General features: G+C 33.7%; 1 protein-coding gene and 1 long non-coding RNA gene across 3 annotated transcripts in view; one reads left to right on the forward strand and one right to left on the reverse strand.

Moving 5' to 3' along the window:
* LOC117210174 overlaps window positions 1-12948 on the forward strand; it is a 29945-nt gene extending 16997 nt beyond the window's left edge. Inside the window, exons 1-3 of one of the 2 annotated variants that reach the window (XR_004488054.1) lie at window positions 2026-3526; window positions 4588-4775; window positions 12811-12948. This is a non-coding gene — a long non-coding RNA (uncharacterized LOC117210174). Of the gene's footprint in view, window positions 1-2025; window positions 3527-4587; window positions 4776-12810 lie in introns of those variants that run through there. The other variant, XR_004488055.1, reaches the window with a different exon arrangement.
* On the reverse strand, window positions 6236-20258 carry LOC117210173 (phospholipase B1, membrane-associated-like). The gene is made up of 8 exons (XM_033452926.1): window positions 19916-20258; window positions 15745-15854; window positions 14352-14556; window positions 13454-13630; window positions 12829-12988; window positions 9838-9997; window positions 8486-8637; window positions 6236-6470 (listed from the first exon to the last, which is right to left on the reverse strand). Exons 1-8 carry the CDS (start codon window positions 20015-20017, stop codon window positions 6292-6294), a joined length of 1245 nt encoding a protein of 414 aa, XP_033308817.1. The 5' UTR covers window positions 20018-20258; the 3' UTR covers window positions 6236-6291.
* Between the last annotated feature and the right edge of the window lie 360 nt (window positions 20259-20618).

Below are 20618 nucleotides of genomic sequence, written 5' to 3' on the forward strand. Positions count from 1 at the left end.
CCGAGAAAACGTTTTCTCTTGATAAAACCGATTGAAGAGGAACGCGTATCGGAAGAGATTCATTTCGAGTTTGAAAGTAAGCCCAAAGAGAAATCAAACATGTACACCAACCCGTTTAACCGCAAACACAGTACTATACGACAGATGTTGGACAAGTTACTCGATCCGACGAAAAGATCCATCAGAAGATCGGAAAGTGTGTCGAGTTCCGACAGTGGCAGTTCCAAGGGTAGCAATAGTTCCCTGACCAGATGCACGCACAACCACAGGGGGGTTTTACACTGGGGCAGGAAGTGAACCACCGAGGAAGATAACCAGTGAAATGTTGTGATTCTCTTCTTTCTCTCCGTTTTTGCTTTTTTGTTTCATCCTCTTTGCGTGTCCTCGCGGGAAAGCAAGCCAATAAGAGAAGTCATTAACAGTGCAAGAGATTTCGATCGAGTTTGCTAGCAGTATCAGCAAAGTATGCCGTGAAAAATACCATTGCACGGCATAAAAAGCCGACTTGCTACGACCCCATCGCCGCGGAGGTGACGCGTTTTGAACCAACGCGGGAAGTTGCGACGCGACTTGGTGAAAATACGAAGCCATATATCCACCAGCGAGACCAGGTGTTATTACACCGCGTCGCTCCGCGCCGCGCCTAGCCGCGCCGTCGCGTCGTCAAGATCGATCGTGGCTATTTGCTCGGATCGATGATCAAAGGATATCGTACGAGTCACGGCTACTCGAATGTACGGTAAATATCACAACTGCGATATAAACGTCATTTTTGTTTAGAAGAAATCTAAATGATATTCACTGCGATCAAAATATATGGAGTTGATCACTGAATATTGTCAAATCCATTCAAATGTTACCGAATATCGTATCGAAATACATATAACAACCATATATCGAACTGTAAATTCAGCTTGGATATACATATTACGCACGCATACAAGCGCTATATTTATTGCATATCACATTATTTATTTTGTAGACGAAATTTAATTATACATATACACGTCTATAGCATTGTTAAGACCACCATGTGCCATAATCGTTATAATTTGCAAACGCTTTTTAGTTGGCTCTTAGTTTTATGTTACTAGTCAAAAGTCAGTATTAGTCGCTGAATCTGTACATGAAAAATATGTACATGTTACATGAATCTGTAAATCGACGATAGTATGTTACTTCTAATTTATTTGCTTCGCATGATATTCGAACCAAATAAAAGATATTTATTGAAAAATTAGTTGTTTCGTCCTTCCTCAACTCTTTTCTCATTCTTCTGCATTAGATAACATCCCTCTCATTCTTCTACATTTTAATATAAAATTTTTCACACGATATATGTACTCACATTACAGTCAATAATTGTATGTTAAGCCGTTGAAGAAATATTTTCCATCTATAAATTTAATATTTTACCCATTACTATATTACAAGTTAAACTATTTAAGAAAGCATTTTCTTTTCTTCATACTTTCGCAAATTACATACTATTCGAAACGTATGAAGACCATAGGAAAAATCATGATAACTACATACATATTTGTTAATTTCTTGATTGTAATGTCACTTTGTATCTATACAAAGAAATATTGAAATATATCTCAATATAGAATAGATAAAAATAGGAAGAATCTTTTAAGTCCAATCGAAAGAATTTTTAAATAGAAATTTTTTAAATAAACGACATTTTAATATCTTCTTTTTCGTATGCTGGTAACAAAATTACTTGACAACGTATTGAAATTTCAAAACTGCTACCCTATAACATACAAAAGATGGAAAATGTAACTATGTATCCCCATCTCCTCCTCTATCCCCATATACACTGTATCCATGTATCTGAACGTTTTGATTGACTTGCAATAGCAGTAAGTAAATTTTACCAAATTCGGTAAGTATGCAAATCAAAGAGGAATTAATAACAAAGAGTTATACTATTTTTTTATGAAATTACCAGGAACTATAATACTGAATTATATATTAAAAAATATATGAATATATCAATATATATATTATATATTACTATTTAGTATATAGGTATTTATATAGAAAATTATGGATAAATTAACTTTTATAAGGTAATATCCAATAATAAAATTGGTATGTATGTATCTATGTATTTTGTAGTCATCAAACTTTATAGCATAGATCTACACTCTGTTACTTAACAAACTCTTTATTTTGAAATCCTTTAATTTTCGACACGGAAGACAGATTAAAAGGGCCCCCTATATTTCTGTTTTCACTGTTATGAGTGGAAAGACGTAAGGCAACAATTTGGTATATATTCCTTTTCCCTGTCTTTCATACGATAAATTTTACACAATAAAAGTTGAAATAGCCACTACTAAACTAATAGTTTCTTTTCTATAAAAAAAAATCTCGCGCTGTATCGATTAATGTATTAAAAGATACATGATTCCTTTTAAAAGAGCAAAGTTTATCCTCACATAATTCACGCCCACATACAGAATAACTAACATCACAATATGCCTGCCATCAATTCATTCAACTTCTATCTGAAACATTTTTCGCTGCGGGTAATAATAGTAACGTAAACCGATATCTCAATATCAGGTGAGATACTTGGTATGTACGCGCGCGCGTGTGTCTACGTTATATTGTATATGTACATATAAATTGCTTAAATGTAATAGTCAAAACTAAAGTCACTTATTATTAATAAAAATCTTATGGTCAGATACATCTTTCGATCATATTGAATTACACCGTTGATTGTAAATTTCCAAGGAAAATTCAGTTGAATGTAACAAATATGTTCGATTAAATGATTTTATGTGAAGAGGCGTATACGTTGAGTCAATTAAACAGCTATAGTTATAAGTTAGTGCTCTGGAAACGTACGCAATAATAGTAATAATAATAATTCAATGCTGAAATATTTACATATTACGTTATTAGCTTAATTGGAATTCAAACCGTTGCAGACGATTGAGAGACGTTAGTGAGGTCAATAAGATTTATTGTCAATAGTTACCTACAAGTGTGCTTTTGCAACAGCAAGCAATTTTTATTCAAATGATAATTAGATAATTGTCAACTGCAGTGTTGTAAATTCTTTTGTTGTTTTTATCATGGATTATCGTGGATTACAGTTGCTTACATCAGTCCTGCTATATAAAATATTATTTCGAAGTAAAATATTATCTTTCTCGAGTTTGTAAATATGCGTGTATGGTAGAATAAATATCACAGTGTTTCTCTTTAATTTAAATGTGATATGTGAATGGGATTTGATAATATAATGTTGAAAATAGCGATTCTGTTATGGTATACAGGTTGCAATTATTTCTGTGGTCACCTATACCTAATCACCAATACATCTTTTAATAAATTTTAATAAACATTTGTCCTCCAGGCCTCCAAACAGGCCTCCTTCCCTATCGTTAATCATTTTGTCAATGAAGATAATACAAGATAATGAGAAAGGAAGAATTTATGCAATTACACATTTTTATAGGCTTAATTAGAGAAATGAATTTTAAACAGAAATTCACTACTAATCGTAAGTATTACAGTATAACAGTAAATTCATTTATACACATATTTTTGCACATTATGTACATTTTGGTAACTTTGAATTTTCTACAAATACATAAACATTTCCAATCTAATTATAAGGTAGCTATTAAATTAAAAATTTTAATTTCGTTGTATTAAATTTTGATTCGGAATAAATTCATGGTACATTGGCAGAAAATACAGCGAAATATGTAATCTAAAATTCTTATTACATTTATGCATGCATAATACATATTCATACGTAGCAGTCTCCATATATTATACCACCTACCGTTGGACATAGAGATAGAAATCATTTTTATATGAACAGAAAATTCTGCTTAAATATTAGAAAAATTGTATCGGTCCTACCTAAGAATGTGTTACGAAATATTGAAGAACAAAATTTCATGGTACGTACGAAGGAGATTTTTTGATAAAACATGGTATTGATCCAACACACGTGTGTAAAGGTTCACTTTCCCGGTACATTATAGCGTGTACTAAGGCAGTTCGATCAATCTTGCTACGAGAACGTTCTGGATATCTTTTAACCGGACATTATAATCGCGACTTATTAAGTTTAAATACATATCGCAATTTCCACTAGAAGAAAAAGGAAGAGAAAGACATACTTTTGTACAAGAATACAGTATTTAGATTGCGAGTGTCTATTGGAAACATTTCTGGGAAATTCCAATTACGCAAAAATGTATAAAATTATAATTATCGAAATATAGAAATTTCGAGATATTTAGATTACAAGAATGCTCGAGTACGGAACGGTCGACTTTAAGAAAATAGTATCATAGGCTGTATAATTATCTCATGTTAGATAACGCTATTTAAAATGTAGCGATTTCGTTTGGGACTTGTATAAATATCCGTGTACTGTAAAATGGGAGCGCAACGTAATTTCAAGAAAATAAAACTAAATCGCTTATCGTTTAAAAATGACCATGGATCATCTCATACTAGACTTTGATACATCTGTCGCTATATCATACTTTAATACTGCTGTAATATTAATTCTTCTTCTACATGTATAAATAGGTCTTGTTTAAGTTTTTGCAGATATCTCGGAAACCAAGACGGATTGAACGACGATAACATGCATAGGGAAAAGTTGTCCAGAATGATGACCTTCACAATATATTTCAAGATCATCAAAATCGGTGAGGTGCAGCTGATTCCGAATAATTGACGAATAAACTTACCACGTATTTAGTGAAAGGAGGTACGTTCAATCGAAGGTTAGTGATTTTTTAATTTCATGGACTTTGCCTTAAGGGGAATAACAGGTAATAATTTTAAAAACAAGATTGATGATTCTTTTCCCATACTGTTCAACAATATTTCAGAGAATTACTTTTACTCATATGTAGCTCTAAGTTTACATATTATATCCTATTATAAGTATTATAGGATGATCGAATTTTGATTTGAAATTGATGAATTATTATTTTCGCATGGGAAAGTATCTTTTATCTGGAACTACTTTACAAACGTAGCTAAAAATTGAATAATTGCACAAAAAATAGCAATCTGTTTCAGTTATCTGTACGATTCTCTCTCTCTCTCTCTCTCTCTCTCTCTCTCTTCAATATGTTCACAGATAACCGTTTTATAACACGAAAATTTAGTTGAAAATATCATGTTGTATCAAAGGAATGTTGTGCCTTTAAAATACTGTTGTACGGGAAGAGAAGGTGAAGTTGTAGAAAATCTACTTCCTCTCAGATTTGTTTAGATGTATCAATCAATATCAATGTCCAGGATGTATGAAAAATAAATGTGACGATTATCAAAGCGAGATTGTACACTGTCTCTGGCTCGGTAGAGATTTGTTCCAAAAAGTTGCAGCAAATTATGTATTGGCATGCTGGTCGGCTTTTGAGGCCATCCTGGCCAAAATCGACACACATCGCATTCGTCACACTGCCACATTTGTTTGGCACCGCCAACCAAGAATGGCAACCAAGGTGGCATTGCCGCCTGGCAAATGCCGACGCAATGAGGACGCAGCTTAACGGAGATGTCAACTTCGTACTAGTGCGTATACGATTATTATCGTGTATGGCGCACAAAAATATTTTAATTTTAAGTAATTAACGCATATCGCGCACATACACTAATAACATACTATATAGTTACTATGTAGTTATATGTACTCTACTATGTAGTAACATATAGAAAACTTTTGTGTATCAGATCTCGTAGATCTACAATCTTTTTCTGGCATTATAAATAAACTAGAAGATTTTGTAAATTTGGTGTAATTTCGTTCCATGTTTTTTATACGTTAAAGTAATTCGATATCAAAGAATATTGTTCAAGTTAACGTTTTTGTCATAACCATAACATTTCAAATTTATTTTCAGTACGGTTAATTACATTATTCATTGTTGTGATTCAACATCGTTCCATTTTGTAAAATTACAGTGATTTTTCGTTCCGTCTATTTCTTAAACTTTCCTTTATCTGTTATTGTAAATGAAGGTAAAAAACATAACTTGTATAAATATAAATTATCTTATAATTTCACTCTTTAGCTGTCCAAATGGATTATCCGTTTGTATTATAGTTAATTAGTTTAGGTAATAATCAGGGTGCTAAGGTATCATGCTCTTCATCTTTTTCACTTTGCACGTCTATTTACGAATATCTGCGTGCATGTAAACGTGAAAATTGACACGGTGGATTTTTCATTGAGATACGTATCAGTAATTATCACAAGAGAAAACGTCGCTGTCAGTGTTACTCCGTTTGTTATCTGGGTATGGTCTCATCCTGGCGTCCTGTCATTCGAAAATATCTCGAATTTACATTCGTGAAAATGTACGGCGCTCTCTCGTTCGGACACAAAAGCCTTTCAAATATTTCTGGTAGCCCATGCTCGGTTTTATTCCCGACTGGTTCCAGCATATTGTTCCACAGTAAATTCGCCCCTAAAACCAAACGGCGAACAAATGTCACTTGCTGCGCATTATTAAAACACTGGAATGTACGTAATCGTAGAACAATTGCACGCGTTATGAAATGAAGCTGTTATTGAATTAAATTTCTGTCAAGTCCTCGATTGATTTTTATTAAAATGTTTGTGACGATTCAAATGTATCATTGTATATTTTTGTATAGTTTACAAATAATGTAATATAATACAACATAATATCATGCAAAAATGAAAAAATGCATCGAATACCTTGATAATGTTAAAAGAAGATATTCAAGTGTCGATTTAATCAGTCGGAGCATGATTCTGAACAATCTTTTGCTATATGGTACATGTAACTGATGCGAACGCCGTTCGGCTCTGGTTTCCCAGAGGCATTTACATACAAACAACTGTCATTACCGCTACAGTGAATCTAGAATTGTGGTGTGGCCGAATACGATGACTTAACTCTAACTCGAAATCTATGTAAGCAGACTAACTAAACAGGATATTCCACGGATGCTTTGGATGGAAGCGCATCTGCACGGAAATATTTTCCCAAAATCGATAAGAGCACTACCAATAAGAACCTAAACTAAACTTATACAAGAATATAATATGTATTATAGATATAAGAAAAATAACAGTTATTACGACCGTTGTTATATCCACAACAATTATAATATTCTTTCGGTTCTCATGACTGTTTCATGAACCAAGACCGATTCCGATTTCATAATTGCTTTTAAACCCGTGTTTAAACATCCAAACGTAAAAAATGCAAAGGAAAGCTTGCTATATAAGCTTAAAAAATTTATGTTAACGATAAGTCTCTATCGCTGCCATATATACATATATATATAAAGATTGATGCTATATATAGAATAAAAGGAATATTTCTTGCCAAACATTTCTACTTTATATTAGAGATATCGAATTTTTCGTAAATTAATTTTTTTACGTTTATTACGTAAACTTTTAATAATTGTTTACATATTACTAATAGTTATACAAAGAAAGTTGTATCGGAGCATTCCCCCCTCCCCCTACAACCATTTACTTTATATCATTTATTGCGTTTAAATTAACAATCTTTTTATGTACATTATCCGATTTACAATTAATTGCGTGGATGAGATTGTTGCAAAATCATGACCAACTTCATGTTACGTATACATGTACAGCAAGCGAGAAACAGACACCAGATGCGCTGCCTCGTTGTCAGACCATCCATGACTTCTGATTAACTTATCTTATAAAAAGACTAACTAGTACTTGACTTTGGTGTGGTCGTTGTTAACCGATTTGTACTTTCGTTTAGGATGAATGACGTAGAGTGCAGAGAAAACACAATCGCCGTGTAGGCTTCCAAGATGTAATTTATTCAATTACTTTTTCGGCATAAAATTGAGATACAGATAGCTGAACGTTGAATGGTTACAATGTACGAGCGTTTATTGCCACTACCATACATAAACCATAATTAAATTCATTTATGATATTGAATTTTTGCAAATCTTTAATCAAACATTTGTAAATGAAAATAAATTCCAATTATAAATAATACAAAATCTATACCAAGAGGCGTTTATTCACTTAGCATATACTAGATTTTATGATAGAATAGAATTAAATATTTATAGAATTTATTATAGATATAGAAGAGAGACATAATAAGTATATTTTGTTGATTATCCGATTTTAATAGATTGTAATAAGAATGAAATCATAAAAAAAGTTTCAAATAATTGTGAATCAATGATTATTATGATATATATTTTTGATGAATAATCCTTAGGTCCAAGTTTCCCTTTCTTATGAAATAAACAACAATCAGAAACGTTTGAGCGATATTGTAACGTATTTACGAAGTAGGACATTACTTTGGAAATCTCGTTATCTGACACTATATTACAAAACTAGATTATGGCCGGAAACTTTGAACAACTTACCGTGAGTCTATTAAAATAGAAATTTTATTTCATTATAAATGTTCGTAATTGTATTATTTGTTATTTATATTCCTACCTAATGCATGTCCCTTTTGACTGAAGTGAAAGCAATCGTACGTCACCAGACTAGGGTCAATCGGTGGTGCTCCCTTTGGGTTTGCGTTCGGAGCATTAAATAATTTAATGAACGGTTGCAATACCACCGTAAAATTCGGAGACGTATCGTATCTAAAATAAAAAGAAGTTGGGCATTATTCGAATTGTTTCCAATAAATATTTATCTGAGATAATTATCCGAATAAATTCGTAAACTCGAATATTCTATCAGTCGTATAATTTAATTATTCGTTATTCGATGAAAATTATTCTTTTTATTTATTCGAGTAATTCATTATCATTTGTTTACTATATATGTTCATTCGAATACTTTATTCAAACATTAATTCTAAAATTATTTGAATAATATTACAAATAATTGTCTTCGCTAAATTTTATACTGGAGTCTTTATACAAATACATTCGATTATGCGTGTTACGGATAAAGTTCGTAAAGTACGTGTATACAAACAAAGTCGATTTTGCCCGGGCAATGTCAATACATTGCCGTTGCTCTGTCCAGCAAAATCCGAAGAAATAGTTGAATAGCGAACATGGCCCGCTGTAATCTGAGCAAAATTGCCATTGGCCACCATTAGGTGGACAATGTCGGTAGCTACTATTTCTTTGCGAAGTTTGCTAGGTTTGAAATGGGCTTGAAATGGGCTTTGTGCTTAATGATAAATCCACGTGGGCAGCACAGCGCCAAGTTGTTTCTGTTTTATTAAACGTAAACGCCTTACTACCGCGGTTTATTATATTAGAAAAACGTTAATTTGTGTTTTCATTTCAAGATACTGTTCTCATTTTCGAATGCAAGCTTGATAGCTCGTAGGGAGATTGAGTTTATCACTTTCCGGATTTTATGTTTATCTTGCTTTAATTCAATGAATGTACCGTTAATACTTTCTACTAGTTCTTGCCGCAAATTGACTCTCGTACGATGCACAATCGCTTTCACTGTTCCTCACAGATCTAAAAGTCTAACAGTGATTTAAGATCTAGCGAACTCGCGGGCCAAACAATCTCTCCTCCCGGACCAATCCATCTTGCATTTTTCTTTTTTTTATTATTATTTATTTATTTACATTTTACAATTTGTCCAGTAGGACATTTGGTAAAATATTATAGCTTAGTGATATAGCAATATAGCATGTGGATGGCTACCCCCAGTGGGATACCATCTTCGAACCATCTTTCATGATAAGGTAAATGAATAATATTTCAAATATTCTTAAACAAAGTTTCATATGCTAACGCAAGTTTTCTATTAATTCTATAATTATAAGCAGTTATAAGAAATATTTACCGATTGCTCAATTACAAGCGTACCTTCCTGAATATATTAAAGCTTCGACGGCTTGCTGATAAAGATGCGACATTTTCGAAGCCGCAATGTCCGGTCGATTACCTCTGTGCATGCAAGCACAGTAAAGTGGATGTAATATATGGCACATGGTACTTTGTGGTAACCTAATAGAAACTGTAACATCTATAAGTTAAAGTATTTTAATTAGTGAAATATTTAAAACGACATCTATACGAGATATGTACATACATGTTAGCGACATCGCATTTTCTTAATGATATTACGGCAGATAACCCGCCGCTATTTATGACTGGGCCTGAGTAAGGATCTTGGCAGAATGAATCTTGAGTGAATGTTCAGAAAGTGGATAACTGGCTGCTCGATGTCGCCGAGCAATCAAGTGTCGATATGAATATGACTATTTAGAGGATGCATGTGGTGAGTTTGCGGATGGCAAGCGATCCGACGTCGCATTGCCAAAGAATAGAGATTTTGTCTAGAGGAGGAACGGATTGATGCTCTTTCTTAGACTTAGCGGACTGAGGGGGACCGCATGACATTTATCCAGTATAAAAAGATCTAACATATATATACCTGGTGGCTTACGGAAGTATTTGAATACTTACTGTAGAAATCTTTATACGTACATCATGTGTGTTATATAAAACATATTAAAATTTTAATGATACCGTGATGAAATACGAGAAGTTACGAGATATTTGTTATATGTATGTATGTACTTGATAAATAATTAGTATACAATATGAACAGCCATCTTCAATATACACCAAGCCAAGCTATGTTGTGCTACGTTAAGCTAACGTTAAGTGACCATTTGAGATTTGTCTACGCAAGTCATACGCTGACTGTTTATAGTCCACTTTAGAATAAGGGTAAGGTAAAATGTAATCATGAATCCACAAAGAACAAATAAGCGCGCTGATTATTGCTTATTGACCGATGACTATCAATGTTTACAGTCCCTGTACAAAAACTTATCGTTTGCCCGCTCGATCTTTAAGCGTTCGAGTATTTTTATGGCCCTGTTAGGCATACCTTTCCAATTTTGCTTATTCTCTTAGTTACAGTTTACAATTTTCTCGCAAAAAAAGAAAACGTCCGGTGATTTGATTTATCGTGTTGGAAATAATGGTATATAGCTATTTTCCTAGTAGTCTGTTCAGTTTACGAGCAAGTAGCTGTTGATAGTATACACATGTCTGATTAACGATTACCAGTGCATATTTAGATGGTTCAGGTTCTTTGTGTACAGTTTTCTTAAAATAGATGTATTGCATAATCCAACTGCTAGATTGCATGGGTGGCTTTCTTTTACTCGCTGTTTTTATTTCTCGGCGGAACATGTGGCAATGCAAGATTGAAATGATTTCGATTTTCGAGAATTTTCGACAAGTTAGTCGTCTATCTGAATACATATCCAAGTATTTTACCATGTTCGCTTGTGATATAATTTTATCGTTTAGCAATATAGCAGGAGTTGATTGTTTCTTCAATGCAAATGTGATGTGTTTGGATTTATTTGTTTTCTTTGATTTTAATATTACACTTCTTAAACGAAATTTGAAGTATGCGTAATGTTTGTTGTAAAACTTTTTTTCGTTTTCATTTTTAGCTATTTATAGCAACATCATCCGCAAAAGTTGATAAAGATGTATCTGCTGACGTTGGTTACATACCTGCTGTGTGAACATTGTACAGCACATATTTACATATGTACAAGCTATGAAAGCAAGAAGTAGGGAACAGCAAGAGGTGACATCTTGATAACGAAACCACTTCTAGATAGACATATAATTTAAATGTCCATACGGCAAACTTCGATAATGATCGGTAACTTGCAGCAAAATCCCGCTTAGCTGAACGTATAGCCACAACCAATTTAATAAAGGGACAAGGCATCGTCGAGTAGCATCAAAGGTATCGCTTGGAGTGTCGCCTCTTGCTGTGTCTTATTGCTTATTCCTTGCTGTAATCGTACCGTGTTGTGTCTCGTATCGGAACAAATAATATACATGTACATAAATCCACCTTCAACCGTGTATGAACGTTTCGATGAAACTCATCTTTCCTTCATTAATGTTTCACTTGTACAAATATTATCCGATTCACTTCACACGTTCTATTATGCACTACGTCATAAAATTAAAGAATCACTGAATTTTGATCAAAAAAATTGTCGATGTGTATTTGAACTGATGTAACTTTATGAAAACAAAGAGATCGTACAGTTTATTTCATTTTCAAGGCTAAATGGTGAAGTCTGCACTCTCACATTCTTGAACTTCACTTTTTTGAAGATTGTTGCAAAACAGCATGGGAAATTCAAGTCGCTTTTTCCCTTTCCAAATTTTACGAATTCAAGCGACTCTACGTGGTTTGAAAAAATCTTTTTTAGCAATTCGTTTTAAGGACACACGAGACACAAGATCGACCGTGCAACGTGCAACTTCTTCGTGGTATACCCTGGGATGTTCTAATGTTAGCGACACACTTTTCGTTTAAAGTGCTATAAATCGTTTAAAAAAGATTGTACAGTAATTTATTAGAGGTTGTTGTAGAGATCGTTGCATCGAGAGGGACTTCTCTTCACAAGGTCACCCTAAAACGCTGCTATTTCATGACGAAGGCGCTCATAAGTTCAAGCAATTGTACGTATTATAAAAGCTCTATTTCTATCATTTTCTTTTTATAATATAGGATTTAAAAATTTCCTTATACTTTAGACTATTATTATAAACGTAGAACTAGAACTATGGAATATTTATTTCAAATTATAATTTTGAATTAAATTAATGTGATTTTATGACATTCCCTATTTATATATTCACCATTTTTATAGTTGTGTTGTATCCTGATCCTTGCAATAAATTAGCCGAGTTTTTCTCTTTAATTTTTTAAATTTTAAGTTGCACCTGTTTTAGGTTGCAATATTAGACGAAGATTCCATTTGAAACGTTCAAACCATTCTTTTTCAGAATTATCGTAAACATTACCTATGACTGGCACAAGATTGACTAATGTACGAGGTAGAACAATTTTCAAGAAGTCCAACGTCCTTCGCAGATGAAGAGCGTAGCGAAGAGGCGAAAATTGTACACGATTGAAACATTCCGCGGAGCAAATATCGTTTGCGCCGAAGAAGATTGTAATCAGCTATAACACAGAAATATTCAAACTTGTTATTTTAAAAGCAAACGTATCAAGTAAAGTTTATTTCGTTCTGCATACATATATTTCCTACTTATCACTGTAGTAAACACTGCAAAATATCTGATATACTTCGTCTATTCAAGGTTATGTGTTAACCTTTTAAGAATGCGATTGATTCATGCAAGTTGTCAAGTATAGTACTATAAATTTCGCATCTTAAATGTAGTAATAGCTCACCCAATTGATTAATATTTATTTTCTATAAAATGTTGAAAGTATGTACGTATGTCCTTTTTCTTTTTTTTTTTTTCTTTTTTAGTTGACACCAGAAACGCAAAAATAATTAATTTTTAAATCGTTCATTTGGAATTTTTCGTCATGTTTCATCAAATTATTAAGAGGTAAAGCTTTGGGTCAGGTTCTTTTATTACTGCCTGTCACGTGAATATTATGTAATATTTCACATACCTTCCACTGCTTCTTTATGTTTATTCTTCGATCCCTTTTGATCCTCTGAACAAGAATCCGAGCTTGTTGTAGCGCATCTTCCGTAGCAGCGACAGGAAAGGCTACATTTAGTTTCGCCTTCGTTGAGATAAATTCACCTGTGCCCGTTGAATATCCTATTAAATTGGGATTGAACACCTAATACAATAATACAGAACAATTATATGCAATGATACAGTACATAGTAATTGTCGATTTTGTAAGGAATTTTTGCAAATAGCAGTTTCTCGACACATTAGTCGACCCGCCACGATATCGACAATGAGAAGAGGGTCGCGGCGCAAAGGGTGCGGTATTGCGCCAGAGCCTCGAATTATTAGTATTTGGAATACTTTGGAATAATCCAGAATCCAGAAAATTCCCGAAGATTCGTAAATCGTTCACGTATAAATAGGGCGCGATCAACCGTCGGGCAACGCCATGCACCGCAATGTGCCGACGATCGGTACATACGTTAGATATTTAATTTCTAATATAAATTCTAATCATGTGTTAATGATATTTATTAATGCTACCGTACTATTCATTGAAATTACGATAAAACTACAGTGTAGTAAGGGTACAGAGAATCGTAGATATTTTTATTAAATTCATACGCACTAAAAAGAAAATTTTTCTTGAAAAGTGAGTTTATAAAAGCGGTCAAAGATCGAAACATAAATATATTCCTAAAGTATTCGAAACAATATCTATACCAATAATTATATCAGAGTTTCATTATCTTTAAATCAGAATAAATGTCTACTGTACAATAATAACAATGCGTGAGCATGCATCGTGAAAAACATGCGTACATTGCGTTTCCCTTCAATTTGCTAAATTGGATTCAAGGAGAACGTAAATTTAATGCGTTTAATACCTTTAGCAAATTAGGAACGGTTAAGAATCGTCTCCAATCACCTTGACCACCCACACACCAGCTAACTCCACGTGCTTCTATAAATGTTCCTACTGCAAACTCTTCTAGAGCTCCGCTTCCTGCGACCAACGAATCGCCCAGTCCACCGACTACATCTATATCACCAGGTCGTAAACGATGCACACTGTCAGGGGGTGATAATGATCTAAGGTAAAAGAATAGGGAATAAGAAGGATAATTGAAAATTATTGCTACTATTGTTACGCATAACGATTACTATACATACTATGTACTATGTGCATTTGTAAGTCGCAACAAAATATCTTGTATACTTAAATATTATAGTCTTGTCTCGAAATAAGTAACACGCTCGTCATTGACCAACTGTTTATTACGAGTCAGGCAGGCAAGAGAGAAAAAAGAACGAAGTCTCCAGAGTGTCGAGATAGCGGCAAGTCATAAAGTGATCGGCCGGGCAGTCTTCTATTTTAAACGACGTTTCTGTTTACTCGATCGTAAAAATTTGTGGTCCCTCGCTTTTACGGACCTCTTACTCGTTCTCGGATATCTCACTTTCTCTCGGCGACTTTAAATAAAGAAGAGGAAACAGATAGTTGCTTATTTCGAGTCAGGAACTAGTTGTTTACTTCGGGGCAAAAACTATGTACCGATATTATTTAAATAATGATAAACCAGACTGATACCTAAGCTGTTGAGGATTAAGAAAATATTTCTGTATTACGAACTCATTGGAGTTCATTTATCGCAATATTATTTGATGTATTTTACTAAAGATTTATCGAAATTTATCTACTAAAAATTATTTTTTACTAACCAAACAAATTTTCGTAGTAAATTTTTCAAAGTTTCGGCCTTCTGTTTTGAAAATTATAGGAGGTAGGTAGATTGTTAAATAAATAAGTAAATAAATGAAGGTAAAAATCTAAATATTTCAAAATAGGAACTATATTTAAGGATTGTTGTAATTTAAATAAAATACAAACTCGTATATCATTGATTTCCATTGATTAATTAATTCTTGAAATTATTTACTATTACAATACTTGATACGACAGTAAGTAACGAAACTGAAGAAACATACTAGTAAACTTTAATTGCTTTTATAGACTTTTGCTTTTAATATTTTCTGTTTCTCTTCTTTCTATCTCTTCTTTCGTTTCAATTAATGAAGTATATTACACATACATATGTACGTGGTTATACATTATACATACATATAAATAAGCGATCCATAATAATTGTAATAGCACTGATGCGATGAGATGCTACATTAACATTATATTATATTATAGTATATAGTGCGTTATGCTGTACTATGATAAGGCATGTTTCGGTGAAGGATCTTAATTAAAAAGGTGTTGATCGAACATACCTCCCAAATTGTACATTACACGGAAATGGCACATGGTCAGGAACACGAGGTTGACTTCTTATGCCACCATATATCACAGGATACACAATTCCATTTTTGTCGACATCATCCTAAGAAGACAATCTTTTTTATATTTAATTATTTATTCTATGTCCAGAACATCTATCTGCACTTTTCTTTATTATTTGAATGTAATTACTTTTAATAAAATGCGTCTATACTTATGCATTACACATACACGTATGTATAATATACATTCGTTACACAGCATATTCGGTAACAGGTGTCAGGAAATTTAAGGAGTGATTCTTGCAGTCGAAATAAGACGAATGTCAAGAATAAAAAAAAATTACATCCTCGGCTTTGTCTTTGTAGGTATTAATAATTAAACATTAGCCGAAATATCTTGAGTGTGCGAGCAAACCTCCTTACACGAACTGCCCATATTGTATCGTTCGATTTGACGATCCCTATGCACCCCGTTGCTTAAGCTGTCTTACTTTCGTTCGTCGGATAGAAGGTCTGCTCGCGTGCAGGGGTATTTTGGCCTGTTTCTTTTTGGCTATATTCCCTGACACCTGTCACCGAACACCTATTTATACATATAAATATGTCGGAGCGGACATTAGAATTAGGGTTAGGGGCGTGAAACGAATCTTCGTTTGGGTTACACGTTGTCGTTATGCAATAGAGAAGACATTGACTAGTGCAAATACGATTATTATAGAGCCGGACAAGTAACCGTGGTAGTTAGGCACTCGAGAAACTAATGACAATGATCCTAGGTTCAATAACGAATCCGCGGTCGACGGGATGATAGATGAACGTACACACAAAATCTAAGTCGGATGCGTGATATTCACTGGTCGTAAAGGGTTACTCCTTTCATCAGTGAGATCGCGAACGAGAATGCCTTTCCCGTTCCGATGATGCCGCAGAGGAAAACTATCACGGGGTGTGTCTAAGGACGCGAGATCATCGGATTCGTCGAGAAAAGCCTTCGTTCGGAAAGTAAGGGAAATTGGCGTTGCTGCTAATTGGTCAATCTCCATATCGGTGGTTAGAAAAAGATGCTAGTTGCCCTCGAGGGAAAGTTGCTAGTGGGAGACGCCGTTCGTTGAAAAATAGGTCTCTCCTATTTTCCCGTAGCTGGGACAAAGACTGTTTGTTTGAAGGACTTTAGTCAACTAAATCCTAAGATTTATGACGGGCCCTCAGGCTAGCTGAACATGTACTGCGGAGACGCATCATCTTGCTCGAAGAATAGGGTCTGCGTGTGGCGAGCCACGGGACAGAAACCGTTGGAATGTTTACTGTCGCGTGTCGCCACGAATATTTCCTTTAAGGAGAGCTATAGAATTACTCCATACCTTTGCTAGGCAAAGCGTTCATCCCGTGACCGCGGCTACGTTCGGCGACTGACTGTCGCCTCGAGCCCAAGCTCATTATCACAACTCTCGAACAATTACAATCGGGTTGAATAACTACAATTGTTCAATTACAGCTATAGTAGACTCTAGGTTACAATGTTGCGGGATTATCCAAAATTCCAAAGGCTCCGGTGTTCTTTCATCTCCAACATATATAACATTTTTCTCTATTAAATTTATAAGTTTTCTTTCGCTATAAAATTTTATATAATTAATCGCAATTAATTACAATTCATTATTAGACCTGGGCACAGCCAGAAATTCATATGGTTTAATGATCGATTCAACATGTGAATTTGCTTGTGTCTAGTAGTAGTTGTGAATTAAATTATAATTAATTTAATAAAGTTAGAGTTAGTTACTCGTTATACATTACGTATACATATTATGTTACATATTAGGTTTCCCTATAACGATAACGCGAGAGATACGTATAGCAGTATAACGGAAAATAACATGCATCTTATTTTATTTTTAAAGAATAAAAGCGAAAACCTCCTCGAATTACTTTACCCTTTATAATCTATAAAACGAATTGAAAACCGACCGAGAATACAACAGATAGATTCTATAGAATGAATAGAAAACGAATAGAAAATAATGAACAACCAAGGAAAGATAATGACTTTGTTGCTAGTGATAAAAGTGACTATTTGGAGATTACAAACGAGAAACATAATAAATCATATTTCTTATTTTTTGACAGGAGAAACAACTGTACTCAAGGGTTCGATATATTCGATATGTACTTGGTTTGGCAGTTTCATCCTCTTTAAAATATTGCTTGTTTTAATAATTATATCTTGAACGTTCATAAAACTTGGTCAAGTCATCATAGTTATTGTTAGAAAACTTACATCCTTGGACCTGACAAGTTTGTTTTCGTTTCCACCTACGTCGTATTCAAATACTCCCGTTTAATTTTAAAGACACATTTTAAAATGCAAAAATAAAAGAAAACTGTACTTATCACGTTTCCTTCGTGTGATTTTCATTCCATATCATTTCAAATATGTAATTACCTAAATGTTTCTGATTTAAATTAACAACTTCTCGAATGACTCTACCGTATACGTATACCGATAATTTACTTTCAACGAGCATCATATAGAAGATAGAAAATTTTCAGTTAATAGCAAAGAAGAAATTTACGTGCGCTCGTTTGTCACACTACTACTTACGGTTAGCGAATTTTTTATTATATTCTCGTTCTTATTCTAGCGCGAGTTCTTCAACGAGGCATAAAAGTTCCGATGCGTATTATTTTGCGAGCATTTGCGGTATCATGTTCGATGTAAACATGGCACCATCGGTTTCGATAGAATTTCATCCTATACCAACCGTCATTTTAGTGGCAACGAGTTTAGCACATATAAAATACAATGCACGTCGCGGCGGTTGCTTTCCTTCATTTGCATTCTATCGCATCGTGGCTTAAATACAGGTCGCAAATAATTTACGGACGCCCGTGCCCGTGCATGAAAATGGACTGACTGAACATGAGACCGAACAAACACGGGGAATCCGGTCTAGTTTGTTCTTTCAAAGAAAAGTACTGGCCTTTCACTAAATTACTCGGCATGCAAAGCACTCTTTCGTTTCTTTGGTTGTCTAGTCGTTCTTCCGGTTTAACGTAACATGTACATAGGTTGCACTGTCGCGTTAACATGCAACATTCTGGCGCGGAAACAATGAAACCGATCAAAATTCAGCAGTAACATGGTTGATAGTCAAGTTGATATCATTCAGTTGAATCAACCGATATATTGTAGAATAAATAATACTTTTTGTATTAACCGAACATTGATTTATCAATGGATTAGACGAATGAACGTGACACGAATCTATGGAGCGAGTGGACTTATTATTAGTATAGTAGCTGTTGAACGTGGTTGCGAGGAGAAAAATAGTTTGCGGAAGTAAATAATTGTAATTAATTGTAATTTTGGTTTGTGAAAGTAAATATTGTATTGCACAAAAGATTGTATTGGCTCAATCTAATTATCATCTATATTTATTTCATTATACTGCTACAATTCGAAATCTATTTCAACTTTCCAAGTATCTACAATCTACAATATTTGTATAAACAAAAAAAAGAAAAAAAAAGAAAAAAGAAAAAATGCATGTGTATATTTTTTAAAATTATGTGCAGTCTGTAAATTTCTGCACTTTTATGCATTTATTGGAAATTTGGAGGCTCTATATAGAAGCGTATAAATGTACCGAATGCATGTAATATCCAAAAATATGTTCTTATCGGAAATATGACTACCATCTATGGCATTAGGCATTCGAAGTCCAATCATTGCATATTGCTATCTAAATATTAATTGATCGACGCCTTTCAGTCAGTTCCCAGTGCCAATTAATTCTTTTACATAACACAGTAACAAATTTGATAATGAAATAAACAAGTTGTACGAGTCAATTTTATAAATTACCAGCTGATTGTTCTATTCGATATCAAGTCCAAAAATTGAGCAATTAAAATTTATAACCTATAACTTGTCATTCGTTATTAATATACCATTATCATGAATAACTGATAAAGCGCAAGAGGACCGGGATATCCCATTATTTATAAAGTGAGAGCGTAATTGATGTTTATTAATTATAAAAAAAAACCTCGTAAAGGCACGATATTTCTACAATTTTGTAATTAAAATTAATTTAAAAAATTAATTTTGTAGGAGGAGGATTATTCAAGTGTTTTAGTGGGCCTTAGCGAAAGGACTTACCCTTCCTGATTGAAGCATGTTTCGCAACAGGTCCACGAAAGAACCCGCGACTGCTGGCAATAGTATTAAGATCAACGGCGGATACTTGGTTTCGATTCTCATGATGCAGCGCACGAGAATCAAAAGATTTGCTAAAAATTTCGTGCTATTTTTTCAATGCTTTCCTTTTGAGGTTTCAAGGTTTATAGTAGCTCGAGAGATTTATTTCAACGAATGAAACTTTCTCTTCTTTCTTTGTATCGATGTCGTTACCGTTGCCGAAACCTTGAACTCGAGCTTCCTTCAAGCATGTCCTGGTTATTTCACGTGACATACGGTCTTCGAAGAAAACTGCAAATTGCATTATTATATGCTGGAATTTTATATACAACAGACGAGGGAAAGTATTTCAACGAAATGAAATTTTACAAGTTACAAGCCATCTGATTATCCTTTTGGACAAAAAAAGCAAAGTAAAATAAAATTGATACTTATAATCTATAATTTGTAGTTTACCGATTCACTAACATTATCAGTTAATAAATTATCGTGCAAGAGTCAAACTAAGATCAAAGTACTTAAACTATCAAACTGAAAATTAATCAAATTATGCAAACCTTTCGTGCTTGTTAACTTTTCTTTTGTTAAACTTTGCAAATAACAAACAATCTACAGAAAATTTCGTGTCCTATAAATTGTTTATTAATCGAATTTGCGAGTTGAT

The sequence above is a fragment of the Bombus bifarius genome, unplaced genomic scaffold, assembly GCF_011952205.1.
Source record: "Bombus bifarius isolate JDL3187 unplaced genomic scaffold, Bbif_JDL3187 scf7180000008199, whole genome shotgun sequence".
NCBI lineage: Eukaryota > Metazoa > Arthropoda > Insecta > Hymenoptera > Apidae > Bombus > Bombus bifarius.

Coding starts and splice junctions, on each gene's coding strand:
- LOC117210173 (XM_033452926.1), bottom strand. CDS start 20,017: ATGAGAATCGAAACCAAGTATCCGCCGTTGATCTTAATACTATTGCCA. Junction 9,998..12,828: donor CAATCTTGTGCCAGTCATAG/GTAATGTTTACG, acceptor TTTAACTTATAG/ATGTTACAGTTTCTATTAGG. Junction 6,471..8,485: donor TCAAAAGGGACATGCATTAG/GTAGGAATATAA, acceptor GTTTGGTTTTAG/GGGCGAATTTACTGTGGAAC.